Here is a 25095-nt window from a genome sequence, read left to right as displayed (position 1 = left end):
AAACTTTCTTAATCAATATGTGGATGTACCTGCTAAAGAATCTGTTGGGAAATAAGGCAGGGCAAGTGACTGATGTGTCAGTGCGGACACACTTTGGGGCAAATGATCAAAATTCTATTAGTTTTAAAATAATTATGGAAAAGAATAGAACTGATCAAAAAATTAAAGTTTAAGTTTGAGGAAGGCCAATTTTGACTATTAAACAGGAACTTTCAAAAGTTGATTGGGGAGATTATTTACAGGTACAGTTGGGAAATGGAAGGCTTTTAAGAATGATATAATGAGAGTTCAGAGACAGTATGTTCCTGTTAGTGTGATGGGTAAGTTTAGAAGGTGTAGGAGATTCTGGATGATTAGAGAAATTGAGGCTCTGGTCAAGAAAAAATGAAGCATTTACCAGGTATAGACAGTTGGGATCAAGTGAATCCCTAGAGAAGTTTAGATAAGATTCCCTACAGTATGGAAACAGGCCCTTCGACCCAACAAGTCCACACAGACCCTCTAAAGAGTAACCCACCCAGACCCATTCCCCTACCCCATATTTACCCCTGACTACTGCACCTAACTTATAGGCAATTTAGCATGGCCAATTCACCTGACCTGCACATCTTTGGATTGAGGGGGGAAACCGGAGCACCCAGAGGACACCCATGCAGACACGGGGAGAATGTACAAACTCCACACAGACAGTCGCCCAAAGTAGGAATTGAACCCAGGTCCCTGGCGCTGTGAGGCAGCAATGCTAACCACTGAACTACCGTGCTGTCCCGAGTATAAGGGCTTAAGAGGGAAAGCAGGAGGGTAGATTAGATTAGATTACTTACAGTGTGGAAACAGGCCCTTCGGCCCAACAAGTCCACACCGACCCGCCGAAGCGTATACCACCCAGACCCATACTCCTACACTTACCCCTTCACCTAACACTACGGACAATTTAGCATGGTCAATTCACCTAACCTGCACATTTTTGGATTGTGGGAGGAAACCGGAGCACCCGGAGGAAACCCACACAGACACGGGGAGAATGTGCAAACTCCACACAGAGAGTCGCCTGAGGCGGGAATTGAACCCGGGTCTCTGGCGCTGTGAGGCAGCAGTGCTAACCACTGTGCCACCGTGCCGCCCACAGAGTAAAAAGGGGACATGAGATAGCTTTGGCAAATAGGGTCGATGGACTTATAAAATCTATTTAGATTCTCCTTAAGGGCAAAATAGTAACTACAGAGAGAATACGGACCCTTAAAGATCAACGTGGCTTGAAAAGAGTTGATAATTAGAGAGGAAGTGCTGCATGAGTTAAAACGTACAAAGGTAGATAAATCCCCAGGACCTGATCAGGTGTTTCCCAGAACTTTATGGGAAGCTGGGGAAGAGACTGCTGGGCCTCTTGCTGAGGTACTTGTATCATCGACAGCCTGGGGTGAGGTGCTGGAAGACAGAGATTAACTAATGTGCCACTGCTGAAGAAAGTCTGTAAGGAAAAGCCAAGGAACTATAGACTGGTGAGCCTTATGTTAGTGGTGGGTAAATTGTTGAAAGGGATTCTGAGACAGGATTTACATGCATTTGGAAAGGCAAGGACTGATTAGGGATAGTCAGTATGGCTTTTTATTTGTGAGAAATTGTGTCTCACTAACTTGATTGAATTTTTTGAAGAGGTGATCAAGAAGATTGATGAAGGTAGAATGGTAGATGTTGTCTATATGGACTTCAGCAAAGTGTTCAATAAGGTTCTACATGGTAGACTGATTAGTAAGATTAGACCATGTGGGATCCGTGGAGAGCTAGCCAACTAGAGACAACATTGGCTTGAAGGTAGGAGACAAAGGGTGTTGGTAGAGAGTTTCTTTTTGGAGTGGAGGCTGAGAACCAGTGGTGTGCTACAAGGATCAGTGCTGGGTTTACTGCTTTTCATTATTTGTATAAATGATTTGCATGTGAATATAGGAGGCATGTTCAGCACGTTTGCAGATGACACCAAAATAGCTGGAGTAGTGGATAGTGAAGATTATCTCAGAGATTATCAGGGATCTTGATCAGATGGACCAATGGGCCAAGGAGTGGCAGAAGGAGTATAATTTAGATAAATGCGAGGTATTACACTTGGTAAGGCAAAACAGGGCAGGATTTGTACAATTAATGTTAAGGTCCTGGGTAGTGTTGTTGAACAGAGACCTAGGGATGCAGGTGCATTGTTCCTTGAAAATGGCATCACAGGTGGACTGAGTGGCAGAGGAGAAGTTTGGCACGTTTTCCTTTGTTGGTCCTAACATTGAGTACAGGAATTGGAATGTCAAGCTATGACTGTATGGATACTGGTGAGGCCACTTTTAGAATATAGCATACAATCTAGCCGTGCTTCTATAGGAAAGATATTGTTAAACTTGAGAGGATGCAGACAAGACTTACAAGGATGTTGTCAGGATTGGAGGGTTTGAGCTTTACAGAGAAGCTGAATAAACTGGGACTTTTTCCCTGGAGTGTAGGAGGCTGAGGGGCGAGCTTAGAGATTTATAAAATCATGAGGGGAATGGATAAGACGAATAGTCAAGGTCTTTTTCCCAGGGTGGGGGAATCCAAAACTACAGGGCACAGTTTTGAGGTGAGAGGGGAAAGATTTATAAAGGCCGTAAGGGATAACTTTTTCATGTGGAGGGTGGTGCGTGCATGGATGAGCTGCCAGAGGAAGTGGAAGAGGCTGGCACAATTCCCAACATTTAAAAAACATCTGGATAGGTATATGAATAGGAGGTGTATAAAGGGATATGGGCCAAATGCTGGCAAATAAGACTAGGTCAGATTAGGATGTCTGGTTGGCACAAAAAGAATTGGACTGAAGGGTCTGTTTCCATGCTGTATGACTCTGACTCGACAACTGTACAGGGCATTGGTGAGGCTACACGTGTAGTCCCATGTACAGCTTTGGTCCCTACATTAAAAGATGTACTATCATCAGAGACAATTCAAAAGAGATTAATTCGGCTGATTCCTGGGCTGAAGGGGGTTCACTAAACAGGTTTGGCTCATTGGGTTTCATTGTGTTGAGAAGAGTGAGGGGTTAGTTCATTGAACCATACAAGATTCTGAGGGGCTTAACAAGGTAGATGTTGAGAAGATGTTTCTATTATTGAGGGAACCTCAATCGGAATAAGGGAATGCTCATTTAAAATTGAAACTCAAGGGAACGTCTTTTCGGAGGGTAGCGAATATCTGGAATTCTCTAGCCCAGTGTGTTGTGGAGGCTAGATTTCTGAATATTTGAAGAGGAGGTAGATATTTGAAATGGAGAGGAGTTGAGGCCTAGCACAGAATGGGCTTGAGGGACTGAAAGGCCTAATCCTGTCCTTATTTCTTACGTTTAATTTGGATAAATGTGAGGTACTGCATTTTGGTAAAACAAACAAAAACAAGACTGATACAATTAAAGGTAGGGCCTTGAGCAGTGTTGTAGAACAGAAAGACTTAGGAGTTCAGGTACATAATTCTTTGAAGTTTGCATCACACTTATACAGGATGGTTAAAAAAGTCATTTAGCATGTTTGTCTTTAAACTTCAGACCATTGAGTATAGTAGTTAGGATGTCATGTTGAGGTTGTACAGGATGTTGGTGAGGCCTCTTCTGGAGTATTGTGCCCAGTTATGGTCTCCCTGTTATAAGAACGATGTTATTGCGTTAGACAGGTTCAGAAAAGATTTAGCAGGATGTTACCAGGAAAGGAGGGTTTTATTATAAGGATAGTCTGGGACAAACAGAGTTAAGGAGAATCCAAGGGGTTTTTCCAAAGACATTAAGGACAGGCTTCTGGGGGCCTTGAGGTACATTGAATTGGATATCAGGGAGAATAGATCAAGGGTAATTTTGCATCAGCAATCTTATTTAGAAAATGTTAGCCTCATTGTTATTTGTCAAAGCAAGCTTTCACAAATGCTTCAAAAACGGAATTAGAGGGGAATCGTGACATATAATTGGACAGATGAATTGGTTGGGCACCCAAACAACGTCAGAGTCCCAAGCTGAGTATAACTCTGAAAAATCCCAAGATGGCAGAGGATATTAAAGTAATCAGAACATTAAAAAAAAGGAGCATTGTGATTGCAATTTCCATTATTGGGAGAAGCCAGCAACATGAAACTTGTTTCATGAGCTCCTTATGCAAACCTCTGGGTTCTCACGCAGGAGGGTTTGTTGTCCATAGGGAAAAGGAGTCGAAGTGTTGCCAATTGTTGTTGTATCTCAATTGTGCAGTGGAAGTGATGTTGCCATAACATTATTTCAAGGAGGATGGCACATCCAATAGATTAAGTTGGATTGGGCAGGATATGGCACTGGACACAATGCAGAAAACTGGCCAGTGCAATAAATTTGCAGCACCCTGCAAACCCGCTGATACACAATCAATAGAGGTCCCCATGAGCAGAAAGCATAGATCTACATTTGGCCCTCTACCACTCCAGATAATGATCTTTTGGAAGTCATCGATTGTGCCTCCCTTTCATCGAGAAATTCGATTTTTTAGCCTTTAGTAAACATTTTTTTTTGGCTGATTTTTGTTTTTTCTTTGGAGTACATTGTAAGAAGTGGTGAAGCTGGCTCAGGAACTCCAAGCAAATCAGATGGTGTGGATAAAGTGGTTAAGATTCGACACTTGCCTTTATTAGCCAAAGCATAATGTTTAAGAGCAGGGGGTTATCTGGAACTATATAAAATGTTGGTTAGACCACAGCTAAAATATCGCGAACATTTCTGGAATCCACATTATAGGAAGGATGTGATCATGCTGGAGAGGGTGCAGAGAAGATTTGTCAGGATGTTGCCTGGACTGGAGAGTTTCAGTTGTGAAGAGAGATTATTAGACAGACTGGAGTTGTTTTCATTACAGCAGAGGAGATTGAGAGGGGACATGACTGAGATGTATAAAATTATGAAGGGCATTGATAGGATAGACAGGAAGAAGCATTTTACTTTTATAGAGTCATAGAAATATACAGCACGGAAACAGACCCTACGGTCCAACTCGTACATGCCGACCAGATATCCCAACCCAATCTAGTCCCACCTGCCAACACCCGGCCCATATCCCTCCAAACTCTTCCTATTCATATACCCATCCAAATGCCTTTTAAATGTTGCAATTGTACTAGCATTTGCCACGTCCTCTGGCAGCTCATTTCATACACGTAACACCCTCTGCATGAAAAAGTTGCCCCTTAGGTCTCTTTTACATCTTTCTCCTCTCACCCTAAACCTCTGCCCTTTAGTTCTGAACTCCCCCACCCCAGGGAAAAGACTTTGTCTATTTATCCTATCCATGCCCCTCATGAGAAATCAATAGATTTAAGGTTAGGGGCAGAATGTTTAGAGGATCTGTGAGAAAAAATCTTTCTCACCCAGAGGCTGGTGGGAATCTGGAACTCACTGCCTGTAAGGGTGCTAATGGCACAAATCTTCATAACATTTAAGAAGCATTTACATGTGCACTTGTGATGCCAAGGCATACGAGGCGAGAAAATGGGATTAGAATAATTAGGTAGTTTTTGGCAAGCACAGATCAAATGGACTAAAGGGCCTTTTTTGTGTCCTATAGGTCGCTATGACTGTCTGGGGTGTAGATAGACAAGCTGCTGTAAAGGATCTTGGCCCATTTTAATTTGTTGAAAGTTGTATCTACAAAGCTAGAGTTTTTGTAGTACTGTCTAAGGGTTATTCATGTTCAGCTACATTTGAGCTTTAGGCAAACCTCTAGGTTCTGTTTGTTTTTTTTTGAGGTGTTGATAATTCAGGAAAGTAGTATTAACAGCTGCAGCTTCCCAGGTGTACCACCTTCCTAGGAGCGGAAACATACATTACAATAAAAGCTTTATGATCCCATCAAGCTCCTGTAATACATTAATGATGAATGAATGCAAAAAGCAGCCTAAAGGTATACATTGCACTAAACTGCCAATACACTTGTGTCTTATGAAGAATAGATGTGCGTTATACAAATAATTGCTGAAAGAATTCACCAACTCGTTTCAGCATGTAGAAGTGAGGACATTTCAAACTATCAACACTGAAATTTGCAACCTATTCTCCACGCATTTAGGTTACATGAATTGAACTTGAACACAAAGCCTTGGGGAAACATTTTTGTCATTTTTATCTACAAACTTGGAGGAAAAGGTATCCTCCTACACATCAGATCATGTGTCCATCGGAGCAGAATTAGACCATCAGCCCATTGAGTCTGTTCAATGCAGTCATGGCTGATAAAATGTCCAAGGAGAAAGTGAGGTCTGCAGATGCTGGAGATCAAAGTTGAAACTTTATTGCTGGAACAGCACAGCAGGTCAGGCAGCATCCAGGGAACAGGAGATTCGACGTTTCGGGCACAGGCCCTTCTTCAGGAATGATAAAATGTCCCTCAACTCCACTCTCCTGCTTTCTCCTTGTAACCCTTGAACCCTTTACTAATCAAGAACCTATTTGTGTCTTAAATACACTCAATAACTTGACCTCTATAACCCTCTGCAACAGTAAGTTCCACAGATTCACCACCCTCTGGCTGAAGAAATTCCTCCTCATATCTGTCCTAAAAAAAATCCCTTCACTCTGGAGGCAGTGCCCTCAGGTCCTAGTCTCTTCCCCTAGTGGAAACATCTTCTTCACACCTCAGGATTCTGTTCTGTCCATTGTACCTTGAATGCTGAGTTCTGTGGAGAAAGGGAGGACTGCAGATACTGGAGATCAGAGCTTAAAAATGTGTTGCTGGAAAAGCGCAGCAGGTCAGGCAGCATCCAAAGAGAAGGAGAATCGATGTTTCAGGCAAAGGGGCTCCTGAAGAAGGGCTTATGCCCGAAACGTCGATTCTCCTTCTCCTTGGATGCTGCCTGACCTGCTGCGCTTTTCCAGCAACACATTGCTGAGTTCTGTGGTCCAGTAGGAAGGAAGGAAGGGCAGAGGCGTATTACCTTAATTCTTTGCCTTTTTTAGACTGACCTTTCCTGATTTTCTTTTGCAGTTCCTTCAGAAGTGTGGGCCTATTTCTGCAACAGGTGTAGGACAACTATGGAAGTAAGATGGGAAGTAGTATCCCTGGCTTATTTCAGATTCATCTGTGACAAAAAGCCCATCTATTCTAAAAGTGTCCCATACTCAACACTCTCTCAGATCAGACGGTCTATAGAGACCAGCCATACAAACTAAATGGAGCTTCTCCCTATTCCTCTCCTTGAAATCTGTAGCATCTCATCAAGTAGATGAGATGAATTCTACAAATTCAGATTTCAGAAGGAACAATATTATTTCTTCTGAGTTTTACAAACAAAGCAAATGGCTTTACAGTCAGAACAGTGAAGAAACAAATGAACAGAATGTATACAGGGAAGGAATGTTCACAAAAGGAAGGGCTGGCCAAAACCTTCCCTCACTAACTTGTCATATTATGATTTTTCAGCAAGGTTACAAATCAGATAATCCACCCTGAGCAAAATGTACTGGAGATATACACAAAGCTGTGATTACATTAATGAGTAGGTTGTCTTTGAAAACGTTTGGAATAATCAGGCTTCAACTGAATATTATCCTTTCAGCAAAAAACAAATAAACAGCATTTGTTACTTAATTGTCGTCAGGAAGTATATAATTAGTCTGGTGACTTGGTTAAGCAGACGTCAAAGGTTTGCATTCAAATACCACAGCAAGCCAGCAATGCAAATCTATTCAGTCTGAATAACAGGGGATAAATTCAAAATAATACAAACTGCACAATAACAGAACAGCTCTCAGTTTACATTAATGACAAAATAATATTGATAGACAAGACTGTAAAGGGGTTTCTATTTCAGATAACAGGACAGTTTCCACTTGTTAGACAATTGGTGACACGGGAGTATTGATTCAGCAGTAACAAAGTGAAATAGAGTGGGAAGAATTATTTTCCTCAGAAGCTTGAGACCCTGAGATGCTTTTCCATAATCCTCGATTGGCACTACTCCTGTTGCCATTCCTGAAGGTTGTAGGGTTCACTGTGTAAGTCCAGAATTGAGTGTGAAAATCTAGTCTGACAGCCCAGTGCAGTACTGACTGAGTGCTGAACCATCAAATGCCATCATTCAGATGATCCTAAACTGAGTCCTGGGTCACCTTCAGTTATACATTGAACAGGAGAAGCTTTGAATTCTTAAAGTAGAGATCACTACAAGTAGATTGTGCATAGTAGTGATATCACTGAACTAGAAATTCAAATCCCAACATAGCAATAAATTTTAAATTCAGTCAATAAATCTAGGCCATGACAACTATTACTGAATGATAATAATATGAAAAAAATGTAGTTGTTCGTTGTCCCTACAAAAGAGCTGCTCTTTAAAAATAATTCAGCAAGCCAGGCAGCATCAGGAGGTTGAGAAGTAGATGTTTTGGGTGTAACCCTTCTTCAGGACTAGGAATGGATGTAAGGGGAGCTGCAGATAAAGTTGGGGGGGGGGGGAATGCGGTGAGGTAGGGATAGGTGAACACACACTATGTGCTGGTCAACAGGAGGAATGAATCTGGTTGGAAGCTGGAAGGATGGGTCGATCAGAGGAATGGAAGGGAGGGGGAGGGGCTGGGAAGGGAATCGGGGGAATGGGAAGGGAGGTTATTTGAAATTGGAGAACTCAATGTTGAGTCGTCCAGGCTATATGCTGCTCAGGCGGAAGATGAGGTGTTGTTCCTCTAATTTGCGGTCTGATTCACTATAGCGATGGAGGAGGCTAAGAATGATCATGTTGGGAAGGGACTGAGAAGGGGAATTAAAACGGGTGGTGTCTAGGTTGTCAGGTTGGCCCCTGTGGGTCTGCCTGAGATGCTCAGCAAAATGTGCCCTGAGTTTATGTTTAGTCTCCCCAATGTAGAGAAGACCACATCAGGAGCACCAGATACAGTAAACTAGTTTGGAGGAGAGGCAGGCGAACCTCTGTCTCACCTGGAAGGACTGTTTGGAGCCCTGGATGGAGGTGAGATGGGTGGTGTGCTGGCAGGTTTTGCATTGTTTACGGTTGCAGAAGGTACCTGGGGGTTTGGGATGGGGGTTAATGGGGAGAGAGGTGTGAATCAAGGATTGGTGAAGGGAACAGTCCTTGTGGAAAGCAAAGAGGGATGGGAGGGGAAGATGTTCTTGGTGGTGGGGTCTAATCGGAGTTCGCAGAAGTGTTTTAGGATGACACGTTGGATGCGGAGACTGATGAGGTGGTATGTGAGGACAAGGGGACCCTGTCTTTATTGCATTTGTGGGGGTCTTGAGGAGGTTTAGAGCAGTGGAGCGGGGAATCCACTGGTTCTCCTTTATCAATGCTACCAGTTACATCCTGAAGAAACCTAATCACTTTTGTCATATATAGTTTCCTTTGCATAAATCTATGCTGACTCTGCACAATTTTACAATTCATTTGTAAATGACCAATTCTCATCTCTGTCATTACACAGTTGAACACTTCTTTTCTCCTGCAGACACCAAGTTAACAGGTTTGTTGTTCTCCATTCTCCTTCTTTCTCAAAAAGAAAAGTGTTGTGACATCTGTTATTTTTCTTTCAGCAGGAATTTGTCCAGAATCTGTAGAATCTGGCTAGCACTGTGGTTAGCACTGCTGCCTCACAGCACCAGGGACCTGGGTTTGATTCTAGCCTCAGGCGACTGTCTGTGTGGAGTTTGCACATTCTCTCAGTGTCGGTGTGGGTTTCCTCCCGGTGCTCCGGTTTCCTCCCACAGTCCAAAGGTCAGGTGAATTGGCCATGATAAATTGCCCATAGCATTCAGGGATGTGTAGGTTATACACTGCATTAATCAAGGGTAAATGTAGATTAATTGGGTAGGGGAATGGGTCTAGGTGGGTTACTCTTCGGAGGGTTAGTGTGGACTTGTTGGGACAAAGGGCCTGTTTTTACACTGTAGTGATTCCATGATTGATTCTAATTCTTTTGAAAGATGATCACCAATGTATCCACAATCTCCCTAGCCACTTCCTTCAATATTCTGGGATGGTGCTGATCTGGGTCCGCAGATATATCAACCTTCAATCCAGTTAACTAGTAGCATACTAGCTCTTAGCTGATACTGAGTTCTTTTAGTTCCTCAGTTCTTCAAGTCCCTTAGTGGCCTTGTATTTCTGGAAATTATGTATTTTCTTCCATGAAGGCACATGCAAAATAACTATTCTCTGCCATTTCCCTTACAAATTCTTGTACCTTTAGTTTGTGGCTCCTCAACCCTGGTCCTCTGACTGTGGCCAGTCCTGTAGTCTCCCAGGTGACGCTGGGGAGAAAAAGCTACTGACCTCCTTCTGGCTGGTGACACTTAGGAGGGTGGAATTCCTGCCCTGAAATCCCACAGAAAATCCGCTGGTGGAAACTTTGGTGTTTCTGGATGTAAGTTTGCTTGCTGAGTTGGAAGGTTTATTTTCAGACATTTTGTCACCATACTAGATAACATCTTCAGTGAGCCTCTGGACGAAGCACTGCTGGTGTTTCCTGCTTTTTATTTATATGTTTTGGTTTCTTTGGGTTGGTAATGTCATTTCCTGTGGTGACATCATTTTCTATGGTGATGGTACTTCCTGTTCTTTTTCTCAGGGGTGCTAAATGGGATCCATGTCAATGTATTTGTTGATACAATTCTGGTTGGAATGTCACGCTTCTAGGAATTCTTGTGCGTGTCTCTGTTTGGCTTGTCCTTGGATGGATGTGTTGTCCCAGTCAAAGTCCTTCCTTATCTGTATGTAAGGATACTAGTGAGTGAGGGTCATGTCGTTTTGTGGCAAATTGATGTTCATGTGTCCTGGTGGCTAGTTTTCTGCCACCAGCCAAAAGATTAGCAATGCAAAACAGCCACAGAATGCTAAGAGAAATGGATACTGATGCCCACAACAGATTCCGTAAATACAAGCGGGAAATTTTGCACCAAAAATCTTTACTCACTCATGCAACGGACCATAAATGGACACACACAGTACAACAAGCCATAAATATTAGATAGCAACAAACACAGAAAATGAAAAAAACTAGACCTGCAGAAAAAACTATACAAATTTACACAAAATATTCAAAGTTTGGGAGAAGATTTGTAGCACGGGTGCTCGTTGTTGTGGTTCTGTTCGCCGAGCTGGGAATTTGTGTTGCAGACTTTTCATCCCCTGTCTAGGTGACATCCTCAGTGTTTGGGAGCCACCTGTGAAGCGCTTCTGTGATCTTTCCTCTGGCATTTATAGTGGTTTGTCTCTGCCGCTTCCGGTTGTCAGTTCCAGCTGTCCACTGCAGTGGTCGGTATATTGGGTCCAGGTCGATGTGCTTATTGATTGAAACTGTGGATGAGTGCCATGCCTCTAGGAATTCCCTGGCTGTTCTCTGTTTGGCTTGTCCTATAATAGTAGTGTTGTCCCAGTCGAATTCATGTTGCTTATCATCTGCATGTGTGGCTACTAAGGATAGCTGGTCGTGTCTTTTCGTGGCTAGTTGGTGTTCATTCCTTTGACCATCCACTCCAACCTCTTCCTTTCTATTCTTGGCCAATTTCCTAACATCTACATAGGGTCATAGAGATGTACTAGGCATAGGTTTAGGGTGAGAGAGGAAAGATATAAAAGAGATCTAAGGGGCAACTTTTTCACGTAGAAGGTGGTATGTGCATGGAATGAGCTGCCAGATGAAGTGGTGGAGGCTAGTACAATTGCAACATTTAAGAGGCATTTGAATGGATATAGGAATAGGAAAGATTTAGAAGAATATGGGCCAAGTGCTGGCAGGTGGGACTAGATTGGGTTGGGATATCTGGTCGGCATGGATGGGTTGAACCCAAAGGTCTGTTTTGAGAAAGACCTGGGACATTGTAATAATAAAAGATTTTTTAGAAAGGCAGATGCCATTTTTTTAACAAGGCAAATGGTTGAACATATCTAAAGGATATCTAAAAAACACGGAAGTGGTATTAAAATAGCTAAGGAACAGTAGTACAGCTGAGGAACTACACACTAATGCATTGGGTGGAATTTAGTTGAGTCAAGTGAGTTCAGATGCAGCATGGAGTGGAGGTTGTCACGTGTAATTAGGCATAATGGTTCAGATGTGATTGTGCCTCTCTCTCTAAATAAATCTAGGGAGGGAAGCCTTGCAGGAGATCGACATGAATAAAGGCCATTTAGGCATCATCCTGATCAGCTGTACTACAACCAGTGGCAGGCAGGGCTCTCACCATTTGGTGAGGCTGCTAAGAAAGCCTTGTTTGTGACCACTCTGGTCAATCGAGGGACACGTGTCAGGAATTTTCAGGGGAAGGGATTTGTGGTTGCTGATTAGAAGCCAATCCCCTGCTTCTGCTTTCACCTCCTTCCCACAGCTTCACTGGGAACTCTCTCCAAAAGACTTCCAACTCAAACACTCACTGCATTGGGGATTGATTGCACGTCCCACTGTAGGGGGCTCTGTCGTCCCTATTCCCATTACTCTTGTTCGCCCTGCCAATATTGCACAGCTGTTAGCCTGTGATTGTGCGTGCTTTGTTGTTGGGGTGTGGCCCACTGGGTATTTAGTCAAATGGGAGGCTCAACATTATCCAGTTAAATGCCTGACTGGATTTAAACAACACTTGGTGTTCTTTGGAAAGAGAGATGCAGCTCTCCAACCAGTAAGTGTGACCCCCTATCATCCACATTAATTCCTGGACAATTTGACTGTCATTTCACAGGACTGGGTATTCATAATTTCTGTTCCCGAAGCTTTCAGGAAATGGGAGATGTAACATGTTAAAATATTAAATTTCTTAAGTCTCTGAGGTCGCCAAACCTTGTTATGCCCTTTCAAAAATACAGTTAAACAATTCTGCCTGATGATAGAAATACTTCTGCATTTTTCTATGGAACACTTTAATATAAAACAGTCCAATGTTTTCAGCTTACAGCCCTGATTACTTTTTCACTGTGTGCCCTGTACAGTTTGCTAAAGGAAAGTGTGCTCCTTTGTTGCTTGAACTGGAGCCATGCATCAGGCAAAGCCTTTCAGCCGTCTATTCAGTTCTGAAGAATCACTTCCAGCGCCGGGGTATACTCTTGAGATAAATATCAACCATATGGTACAGCTTAAAACAACTGGACCAGTTTCTTTCATGACACTTCAATCAATGAAAACTTTTTATAAGTATTTCAAAGAATGTTTTCTCATGCTTCAAACAGGCTAGAAAAATAAAGCTTAAAGAGTTAATGATCTAACATGTATGTGAATATCTAACCCTTTGCAGGCAGCCAGGCTTGATGGAAGTGCAGATTGCTTGGTCAGCCTGAATTTATATCATGCCTTTCATGATCTCAGGACCTTTTACAGCTCCTGTTACTCACAGTTAAGTGTAGTCACTATTATAATCCAGGAAATATGGCAGTTAGTTTTTAGGTGGGAGAGTGGCTCAGTGGTTAGGACTGCTGCCTCACAGCGCCAGGGACCCAGGTTCGAGTCCAGCCTTGGGCAACTGTCAGTGTGGAGTTTGCACATCCTTCCCGTGTCTGAGTAGGCTTCCTCTGGGTGCTCCAGTTTCGTCCCACAATCATAATGATGTGCAGGTTAGGTGAATTGACCATGCTAAATTGCCCATAGTGTTCAGGGATGTGTAGATTAGATGCATTAGTCAGGAAACTGTAGAGTGATAGCGAGGGGAATGGGTTAGGTGGGTTACTCTTCAGAGGGTTGGTGTGGACTTGCTGGGATTATTTCCACACTGAAATATGACAGTGAAGTTTTAGTTAGCTCCAGCTTGAGATGGTAATGGAAGAATCAGTGACTGGTGGATGGAGTTTGTGCTGGGGCTGATGAGAATGGTTACAGTTAAGGGTTTGGTGGAGATATAGTGACCTCAGTTATTGGTATAACATACTGACAATTTCCCTATAACATCTGAAGAGTAGCATGATTTTAACCAGGAATTGTAAGCAATAAGTTAGGGGGACATGAGAAGTAAATTTACAGGATTAGGTGGGAGCTATCAGGAGATGAAGCACATATAGAATTGGAAGACAGTTATGTGCTTAAGAAACTACTTCATAATCCAGAGAAGGATGACAAATGAAGCAGAGCAAAGTCAGCATCCATGGGAAGTAAATGGATAGCAGCAAAGCAGAGGTCAGAGATCATTCAGCAACAATGATTACAGATTAGATTAGATTACATTAGATTAGATTAGATTAGATTACAGTGTGGAAACAGGCCCTTCGGCCCAACAAGTCCACACCGACCCGCCGAAGCGCAACCCACCCATACCCTTATATTTACCCCTTACCTAACACTATGGGCAATTTAGCATGGCCAATTCACCTAACCTGCACATCTTTGGACTGTGGGAGGAAACCGGAGCACCCGGAGGAAACCCACGCAGACACGGGGAGAACGTGCAGACTCCACACAGTTAGTCGCCTGTGGTGGGAATTGAACCCGGGCGCTGTGAGGCAGCAGTGCTAACCACTGTGCCACCGTGCCGCCCATGATGGTGGCAGAATGAGAACTGGCAGTATTTACGATAGGCAGAAGCATCTCAATCCTTGACATTGTCTGAGGAGTTTGCCTTCTTTGTATCTCCTTGGAAGACAAGTATGTTTGGGTGAGAATGGCCTCTTCCTCTAATTATCTTTCTTCTTCAAAGTTTAAAAAAAAAATGGGCAGCTATGCACTGAGATGCCCATCTTCAAAATTGTTGTTCTGACAGAACAGCTACAGTTGAAAAATAAGAGTTTGCAATTCAATTCTAAAAGAATGCAGCATTGTGAAATGAACAGCATGTTGCAACAAAACAACTTTTCACTTTTAATATGGCATTCCCTTTCAATACTGTGATTGTCAAAATAGATGAATGTGCCTTTAAATGCAGCAACCATTTGAAACCAACTTATTGTTCCACATCCAGAACAGCCTGAGTTCACAAATAAATTTTAGGTCCTTCAAAAGACAATTATGTGAAAAGTGCAATTGCAGTGGCCAATGGAAATGCAGCCTGGCTATAAACGGCAGTCTGGAAGTTGGATAAACAACAATCCTAATTCCCATCCAACTTTGTGACACCAACTCACTCAATCTGCCAACAATATCCTTTACTCCAATCCACATTATTAGTCTTCAAGACATCAGCAATGATGGCTTTCACACTCCTCTTTGCTCTTAATATTAAATGAAAAGTTCTTTGCTCAGGACAGTGAAGATTTATTCAGCAATCTGCACTAATAAGAGCTGAGTCTGGCAAGGAAGGAGATTATATGGAGAACTGGGTTACAATGCCACTCTGATCTTTGTTTCAAGGTGTAGTCCATCTGTTCAACTGGAGGTACAAATTCTATTCACATTGCCTCACCCTTCCACCATATTATTTTTTTTACCATACAGCCAGTATCTGGGGGGGCCTTTCTCAAATGTTGTTAATGATGGGGATGTTCTATCCTGTCACTGATGGTAGACAACCAAATTTTGAGCCTTTGGGACAATCCAGACAACATATGCCCAATGTCCACTGATGGTCACCTGTCCTGGCTGCCACATATTCCAACAAAGATAGCAGTCAAGATCATGGCTGTATGCAATCTATCTGATCGAAATTCTGCAACCATGTGTGGTAATAAAATGGAATGCACAGTCATCTGCTTCTGCCATTGTTGGATCCATTTTTAAAAAGTGGAATCAGTAAATTGGGATAATCAGAATGCTAACAGATACAGAAGAAAGCAGAAGTATTAGGCTGATAAAACCTGCTCATATGAAGACAAAAACTGATGCTGAGGGACGGATTGGATGGTCTATTTTTGTACTCAGATATGCTTTGTTTCTCTGGCTGGAATCTTTCCAAGGATTATGGCATTGTGTTGCAGGTCCCAGGCTTGCACTGAACGACAGTAGAAGCCAAAGGATGGTGGAATGCCAGGCACTGTTTACCAGTGGCAGCCAATTATGAGGTGCTGCCTGGACTGCTATTCACTTGAAGATAGAGGCCAACGTTTCAAAGCTGCCAGCCCAAGTGGAGATAGTCCCAGGCAGGTCCTGGCAAACAGAGTGCATCTGTTATTGCAGTGTTGAAACCATGGATTCAATCATTGGTATCATCTCCTCAGGGACCATGGGTAGACCATTAAAGGATGCCTCCTCTGGGAGCCCACATGTTGGAGGCCAACATGGAGAGTGGCCCATCTTGGCATCAGTAAAACGTAGGTGGGGTGACATGTGACCTAACACTGACCAATGAATTGCCCACTTCCCTCCAGTTTGCAGACAGCTGTGTTCTACCTTTTTAAGATGATCAGATTTCCCTCCTGATTGCTTCTACCCAATTTTATGAGGTCTCTCTCCTCGCAGCCAATCTCCAGAAGGCTCATAAAATTCAGCCGTCTGAATCTGCATTTTATTAGTGGAACAAGATATTCCTTGCTCCAAACATCTTCAGCAGTATGGATGAATTTTGATATGAGATATATCTCTTTAAAATGTTAATCCTAATGTTCTCCTGTTGTGTTGCAATCTGTTTTTGAGGGTAGAAAAATGTTAAACTTTCAAAAATTCAAGCAATGGTTGGTTACCAGAACTGTTACTGACAACTTTCCAAAGAATAGTATCATGGCACTAATCAGGAAACTGTCTGCTTTCAAACTCCAGTCAAAACAATGTCATAATTCTGCAGGTCTGCAGTTGTTATGAACTACTCACAGTTTTGGTTTCGCAAATACTGGTGGTGGCTCCTTTGTGGGTGAAATTAACCCTGAAGCCCAGGTGTTCTGTCCATTTCTCAAACTGTGTTCCCGTTCAATTGAAGGCTCGCTTGCGGTGTCATCTTCAGGCAAATTGAAATGCACTCTCAGCCCAGCTTTGGGCTTGTGATCCTGATGGTTTACAAGGACACCCTCCAGTTTGGGTTTCAAATGGACAGAAGGATGCAAGTGTGTTTTGTCTGGTTGGACTGGCACATTGGCTGCAACTGTCACAGAGCTTGAAACATTCGTACTAACAGCATTATTATCTTCAATTCCTGTGAAAAAGGTTTGCAAATAGAAGTGAGGAATTGCAGACAGTTTACCATATGAGAAATATGACTTTCTACAATTGGGAGCCAATTCTAAGAAATTGCATTCCTAGTTGTGAGACTCATCGTCTAAGATAACACTGCAGAAAACTATGGGCAGACTTCCAATCTCAAGGAATACCCCGGTAATACAGGTAGGGTTACCATCATGATTGGGACTTTCTGCAATTTGCCTTAGGTCTAGAATCAAACAGTTTAAATAAGCATTACATTAAAGAAAGCATTTACAAGTATCAGTGTTTTCATGTGCTCCACTCTCTGTTAATTCAAAGGAGTGGGAATGCTCCCCTGCCCCTTGAGCAATCCTTCAGTCTCCCATCTGGCAATCATGGCCTCTTGTCAATGATGTGATCAACAAAATTGTCATCCATCCTTTCCTAAAACTCTCAACTCTAATCTCTAATAACTTGCCAGGGATTGTACCCAGCTATCTCTCCCAGCTGGTATCCAGCCCTCACCTATTTGACCCATTGTCGGAAGGAAAATGCAATTAAGAAATTATGATAAGCTCTTTTCATTATTTTCTCTCTGACAGACCTCCGAAGCAAGGAGGATATTTGCCATGAGGACTGGGGTAACAGTTTGTGCATGGAGTCTTTTAACACAGGTAAGCTGTTGTATTGCAGCTACTTGACATATCTGGTTGACCAGGAAATTCTCCCATTCTTGCCACCATCTCGGTTACACTCTACACTTATGTGAGGAACAAGAGGATGGTCAGACTGAGGGCAGAGCTGATCAGGAAAAGTGGAGGGAACTTGTGCCTGAAGTCAGAGAAGGAGAAGGAGGTCCTCAATGAATACTTTGCTTCAATACTCACTACTGAGAGGGACCTTGTTGTTTGTGAGGACAACATGAAGCAGACTGTTATGCTCGAACAGGTTGATGTTAAAGGAGGAGGATATGCTGAAAAGTTTGAAAAACATAAGGATAAATCCTTTGGGCCAGATGGGAAAAACCCTCTGTCACTTCAGGCAGCGAGGGAAGAGATTGCTGCGCCTTTGGTGTGGATCTTTGCATCCTCACTGTCCACTGGAGTAGTGCCAAATGATTGGAGGGTGGAAAATGTTATTCCCTGTTCAAGAAACGGAATAGGGATAATTACAGACCAGTCAGTCTTACGTCTGTGGTGGGCAAAGTATTGGAGACAATTCTGACTGACAGGATTTATGATTACTTGGAAAACTATAATTTTATTAGAGACAGTCAGCATGGCTTTGTGAGGGGCAGGTCATGTCTCACAAACCTTACTGAATTTTTTGAGGATGTGACAAACACATTGATGAGAAATAGAGCAGTGGATGTGGTGTACATGGATTTTAGCAAGGAATTTGATAAGGTTCCACATGGTTGGCTCATTCAGAAAGTAAGGAGGCATGGGAAACAGGGACATCTAGCTGGTAGATGGAAAGTATTCAGCCTGGAGCTTGGTGACCAGTGTTGTTCCACAGGGATCAGTTCTGGGACCTCTGCTCTTTGTAATTTTTATAAACGACTTGGATGAGGAAGCGAAAGAGTGGGTTAATAAGTTTGCTGATGACATGAAGGTTGGTGCAGTTGTGGATAGAGTAGAGGGCTGTTGCAGGTTAAAACGGGACATTGACAGGATGCAGAACTGGGTTGATAAGTGGCAGATGGAGTTCAACCTGGATAAGTGTGAAATGATTCACTTTGGAAGGTCACATTTCCTTGCAGAATACAGGGTTAAAGACAGGATTCTTGCCAGTGTGGAGGAACAGAGGTATCTTGGGGTCCATGTCCATAGATCTCTCAAAGTTGCCACCCAGATTGATAGGGTTGTTAAGAAGGCATATTGTGTGTTGGCTTTTATTAGCAGGGGGATTGAGTTTACGAGCTGTAAGGTATTGCTGCAGCTCTGTAGAGCCCTGGTTAGACCACACTCGGAATATTGCTTTCAGTTCTGATCGCCTCGTTATGGAAAGATGTGGAAGCTTTAGAGAGGGTGCAGAGCAGATTTACCAGGATGCTGCCTGGACTGGAGAGTATGTCTTATGAGGAAAGGTTGAAGGAGCTACAGCTTTTCTCATTTGAGCAAAGAAGGATGAGAGGTGATTTGATAGAGGTGTACAAGATGATTAGAGGCAGAGATACAATGGATAGCCAGAGACTTCTTCCCATTGCAGAAATGTCTATCACAAGGGGGCATAATTTTAAGGTAATTGGTGGAATGTTTAGGGAGATGTCAGAGGTAGATTCTTCACACAGAGAGTGATGGATCCATGGAATTAATGGCTGGCAGTGCTAGTAGAGTCAGATGCATTAGGGACATTTAAGTGACTCATGTATAGTCACATGGATGATAGTAAAATGAAGGGTATGTAGGTTAATCTGATCTTGGAGTAGGATAAAAGGTCAGCAAAACATCGAGGGCCAAAGGGCCTGTACTGTGCTACACTGTTTTATGTTCTATGCAAAAGATTTAACAGGTTGACAATTAACCATTTTGGCCACATTGCAAATGTGGCTTTGGCTTTATCTTTACATTCTGAAAGGGCACTTGAACCTGTAGCATTTGGTTCAGAGGAACAGTTTACTATCCACTGCACCACAAACCCAGACCTGTCATCATTTTCAGCAGTATAGAGTCATAGAGTCATAGAGATGTACAGCACGGAAACAGACCCTTCAGTCCAACTCGTCCATGCTGACCAGATATCCCAACCCAATCTAGTCCCATCTGCCAGCACCCGGCCCATATCCCTCTAAACCCTTCCTATTCATATACCCATCCAGATGCCTTTTAAATGTTGCAATTGTACTAGCCTCCACCACTTCCTCTGGCAGCTCATTCCATACACCACTTTTCGTCATTTACATAAATGATTTGGATGTGAGCATAAGAGGTACAGTTAGTAAGTTTGCAGATGACACCAAAATTGGAGGTGTAGTGGACAGCAAAGAAGGTTACCTCAGATTACAACAGGATCTTGATCAGATGGGCCAATGGGCTGAGATGTGGCAGATGGAGTTTAATTCAGATAAATACGAGGTGCTGCATTTTGGGAAAACAAATCTTAGCAGGACTTATACTTATGGAAAGGTCCTAGGGTGTGATGCTGAACAAACAGACCTTGGAGTGCAGGTTCATAGCTCCTTGAAAGTGGAGTCGCAGGTAGATAGGATAGTGAAGAAGGCGTTCAGTATGCTTTCCTTTATTGGTCAGAGTATTGAGTACAGGAGTTGGGAGGTCATGTTGCGGCTGTACAGGAGATTGGTTAGGCCACTGTTGGAATATTGTGTGCAATTCTGGTCTCCTTCCTATCGGAAAGATGTTGTGAAACTTGAAAGGGTTCAGAAAAGATTTACAAGGATGTTCTCAGGGTTGGAGGATTTGAGCTATAGGGAGAGGCTGAACAGGCTGGGGCTGTTTTCCCTGGAGCGTTGGAGGCTGAGGGGTGACTTTATTGAGGTTTACAAGTCATCTTGTCCCTAACTTCAATATATCAGGATGGTTCAGTTAGCCAAAATCATATACTCAAAGTAACAATGAAACCCCAAGAAATTATTAATAATGGAGTCAAACTGACACTGATCAGAAAATCATCTGAAACTCCTGTGAAGGTACCTTCATACCAAAATTAAAATAGGAAAATCAAAATTGTTTGCAACAGTTATTTAATCTCATAGAACAACATTCATTTTATCAGTTTTCTGATTCACTTATTTTTGTTCTATTTTGTCAGATCGTTATTTAATCCTACAAAATTGCTGCTAATCCCATACAACTGTTGCTTTATCCTGCAAAACTGTAATCCTGTGAGACTAATGTTTTATCCAGTGATACTGCTGCTAATCCTGTGCAAATGGTGTTATCCTGAAAAAATGCTGTAAATCCAGTGAGGTCAGGCAGCATCCAGGGAACAGGAGAATCGGCGTTTCGGGCATAAGCCCTTCTTCAGGAATCCTGAAGAAGGGCTTATGCCCGAAACGTCGATTCTCCTGTTCCCTGGATGCTGCCTGACCTGCTGCGCTTTTCCAGCAACACATTTCCAGCTCTGATCTCCAGCATCTGCAGACCTCACTTTCTCCTGTAAATCCAGTGAGTCTATTATATAATCCCAAGAGACAGTTAAGTAATCCCAAGAAACTGCTACATAATCCCAAGAGACTGTTGTTTTTTCTTATCAGACTGCTGCCTAATTCTATGGAGCTGCTTTTGGGTCCTATGACACTGCTGCTTAATAATGGAATCACAATAGCAAAGAAGATGACTAATTGGTCCATCAAGTCCTGTCAAGCAGCAATCTAAACCCCTGGGTCTGCTGCTTAAATCCTGTAAAACAGACATTTAATCCAGTTATTGGTGCTGAATCCATGATCCTGCTTCTTAATCCTTGAAATTGTTGCATTATCCCAAGAGATGGCACAATCCTGAAGTATTACAGTTTAATCGCTTAAATCTGCTCACTTGACACTACTGCCTCATTACAGGAAAGTGGTGTTTAATCCGGGGAATTTGCTATATGCTCCCTGGTCCTGTGGATCTGCTATACATTTGGAATAATAATCTGCTCAGTGTAAAAAAAAATCAACCTCAGAACATACCATTGCAATGTTAAAGGAATAATGATAACTTACCGTGGACTGTGAGTTGAGCAGAACTCGACATTGTGCCATACTTGTTGCTGGCTGTACAAGTGAACATCCCAGAGTCTTCAGAGAAAGCTTCAGCAATTACCAGGGTGCAGATCTCTTCTGAAATGATTCAAGTAGATTACTGATACTTATAGACAATCCTCAAGTATCGTTCATATTGTAACATGTCACAGTGATTTTCTGATTTATTTTTCTAGTAACAAGTGTAAAATTAACTGTGCTTGCTTTTATACCATGGGTGGCACAGTGGCTCAGTGATTAGCATTACTGCCTCACATCGCCAGGGACCCTGGTTCAATTCCAGCCTCAGGCGACTGTCTATGTGGAGTTTGCACACTTTCCCTGTGTCTACGTGGGTTTGCTCCGGTTTCCCCCCACAGTCCAAAGATGTGCAGGTTCAGTGAATTGACCATGCTAAATTGCCCAGAGAGTTCAGGGATGTTTAGGTTTAGGTGCATTAGGCGGGGGGATATATAGGGTAGGGGAATGGGTCTGGGTGGATTACTCTTCAAGGGGTCGGTGTGGACTTGTTGGGCCAAATAGTCTGTTTCCACATTGTAGGGATTCTATGATCTATGAAATAAAAACACAGGCTATATCAGTACATATCATTTCAGTTCAAGTCCCATCAAACTTTTAAATAACTAACCTTGAGTCTCCTAATACATAAATGGGAGTATTCTCTAAATGGTGAAAAAAAGAGTGACTAAAGACCTGAAAAATCTCTGAAATTTACAAAAATAGACCAAGTAGTTTAATGGAATGTTGACATTTATCTCAGGAGGGTTGAAATACAGTGCTCTTGGCAGATCACATCTTGAATACTGTGTTTAAGTTTTGATTTGGAAATGCTGGTGTTGGAGTGGGTGTACAAAGTTAAAAATCACACAACAGCAGGTTATAGTCCAACAGGTTTATTTGGAAGCACTATTTTTCAGACACAACCACCCAATGTAGGAGCAGTGTTCCAAAAGCTAGTGCTTTCAAATAAACCTGTTGGACTATGACCTGGTGGTGTGCGATTTTTAACTGTGTTTAAGTTTGGGCACTAAATCTCAGGAAAGATACGCTGAATGATTTACTCCAAGATTCACGACAATGCTAAAATGGTTGAAAGCTAAATTATGAGGTCACTTGTGGTTTTCGTTTTCTTCAGTACAAAAGATTGACCAGTGATCTGCTCTAAATATTTCAAACATTGAAATGGAAAATAAATGCAGAAAAATAATATTTATTTTGGTGGGAAGATTAATAACAAAGAAGTTAACATGCCTGTTTATTGAGGTAACCCAGATTTTGAATCCCAGTGTTGCATCTACTTGTTTCTTCAATAAATGGCTGCAGGACTAATTAATGATTTGAGGTAATACTGATCGTAATATAGTTGAATTCTTCATATAATTTGAGGGAGTGAAGAATGGATCGAACACTCGAGTTTTAAGCATAAGAAGTAGGAATGAGGAGGACATGAAGATACAGCTAGCAGTTGTGATTAAGAGAAAGGTCAGTAAACATGCAGTTTACATCATTTATGGCAATATTTCAGAGTGCTCAGAAAAGATACATTCTCGTGAGAAAGGTAAAGATGCACCATCGGTGGCTAATTAAAGAAGTTAAAGATATCAAACTGCAAGAAAAAGTATGATTCTGCAAAGAAGAGTGTTGGATCAGAAGGTTGGACAGAAACTAAAGAACAACTAAGAATGACGGAAAAGTTAATAAGGAAGGGGAAATTACAGTACAAAAGAAAAACAGCTAGAAACACATGAAGTGAAAGGTGATAAAGTGAGAGTTAATCCTGTGGACAGTGACTCTATGGATTAATAATGAAAAATAGAGAAATGGTAGATGAACAGACATTTTAATTTACACAAATAACATTGCAGAAATATTTGTGAATTATTATGTGAAAAGAAGAAAGAACTTAAAATAATTACAAGCTCCTTTTGTACAGTGAGCTAACCATGGAGTCTGAAGTAAAAGCTCCAAACATTGACTACTGCCCTAAGAGTCACTGGCTGTCCAAAGAGAGATGAGGGTGAAACCTCCTGTATGCTGGCATGCATTGACACAGTGAGAACAGCCACTTGGCAACAGGGGTTGACAGCAAAAACACCAATTTACAACTTCACTCAGCTGCTTCATGTGCGGTGCTTGTGTCAGGACAATAGGGACATTTTGACCTGGAGAAATTTCATCAGGCATCCAAATATTTCCTTTGTAACATGTAACATTTGGATCTCTTTCAACGCCAACTACAAGTTATCTGCAAAGAATATGCAGTTTCATATGACTCATAGCATATTTGTATATTTTAATCTGAAATAACAGGGTAAATTCTATGAGGCATAGTTTGCCGTATAGAGCCTCGGTTGATAGGAGCTTAGGTGTAGAGAACAATACTTTGATTAGTTGGTCATTAATTACAATAAACAAGTATATGTAGGACTTGTTTCTTCTTAAGCAGTTCCCATCATCGAGGATAACTCGCTTTCACTCCAGGTCAATGGTTTCTGAAAGGACCAAGTGTGTTCAATGTCTGACCTCCGTGTCAAAGTGCCAGTAATTTGACACACTAACCTCACCACCCAAGGTGCCCATCTGCAGCTTCTTTTCCACAAATGGGAACTTTCCCCCACTGAACCTATTATACATCAGCTGAGGAAATAAAACCTCAGAGAAACTGGTTCTGATGAAAGGTGACAGATGGGCCTCTTGCTGAGATATTTGTATCATCGATAGTCACAGGTGAGGTGCCGGAAGACTGGAGGTTGGCAAACGTGGTGCCACTGTTTAAGAAGAGCAGTAAAGACAAGCCAGGGAACTATAGACCGGTGAGCCTGACCTCAGTGGTGGGCAAGTTGTTGGAGGGAATCCTGAGGGACAGGATGTACATGTATTTGGAAAGACAAGGACTGATTAGGGATAGTCAACATGGCTTTGTGCTTGGAAATCATGTCTCACAAACTTGACTGAGTTTTTTAAAGAAGTAACAAAGAAGATTGATGAGAGCAGAGCAGTAGATATGATCTATATGGACTTCAGTAAGGCGTTCGACAAGGTTCCCCATGGGAGACTGATTAGCAAGGTTAGATTTCATGGAATACAGGGAGAACTAGGCATTGGATACAGAACTGGCTCAAAGGTAGAAGACAGAGGGTGGTGGTGGAGGGTTGTTTTTCAGACTGGAGGCCTGTGACCAGTGGAATGCCACAAGGATCGGTGCTGGGTCCTCTACTTTTTGTTATTTACACAAATGATTTGGATGCGAGCATAAGAGGTACAGTTAGTAAGTTTGCAGTAGACACCAAAATGGGAGGTGTAGTGGACAGCGAAGAGGGTTACCTCAGATTACAACAGGATCTGGACCAGATGGGCTAATGGGCTGAGAAGTCGCAGATGGAGTTTAATTCAGATAAATACGAGG

At 42.3% G+C, this 25095-nt stretch overlaps 1 protein-coding gene across 6 annotated transcripts in view; it reads right to left on the bottom strand.

Annotated features, from left to right (window-relative positions):
* Nucleotides 1-25095, bottom strand: part of LOC122561011 (myopalladin) — a 311619-nt gene that overhangs the window by 101176 nt on the left and 185348 nt on the right. For 5 of the 6 annotated variants that reach the window (XM_043712278.2, XM_087999126.1, XM_087999127.1 and 2 more), the window contains exons 9-10: nucleotides 21651-21767; nucleotides 16679-16997 (exon numbers count right to left, since the gene is read on the bottom strand). In XM_043712278.2, coding sequence (XP_043568213.2) covers nucleotides 16679-16997; nucleotides 21651-21767 — 436 coding nt within the window. The remainder of the gene's footprint in view (nucleotides 1-16678; nucleotides 16998-21650; nucleotides 21768-25095) is intronic. The other variant, XM_087999125.1, reaches the window with a different exon arrangement.

The sequence above is a fragment of the Chiloscyllium plagiosum genome, unplaced genomic scaffold (genome assembly GCF_037043375.1).
Source record: "Chiloscyllium plagiosum isolate Xiang-an unplaced genomic scaffold, Cpla_swu_hap1 HiC_scaffold_22, whole genome shotgun sequence".
Lineage (NCBI taxonomy): Eukaryota > Metazoa > Chordata > Chondrichthyes > Orectolobiformes > Hemiscylliidae > Chiloscyllium > Chiloscyllium plagiosum.
The sequence above is the reverse complement of the archived record's forward strand: the minus strand, read 5'-3'. Positions and strand labels throughout refer to the sequence as shown.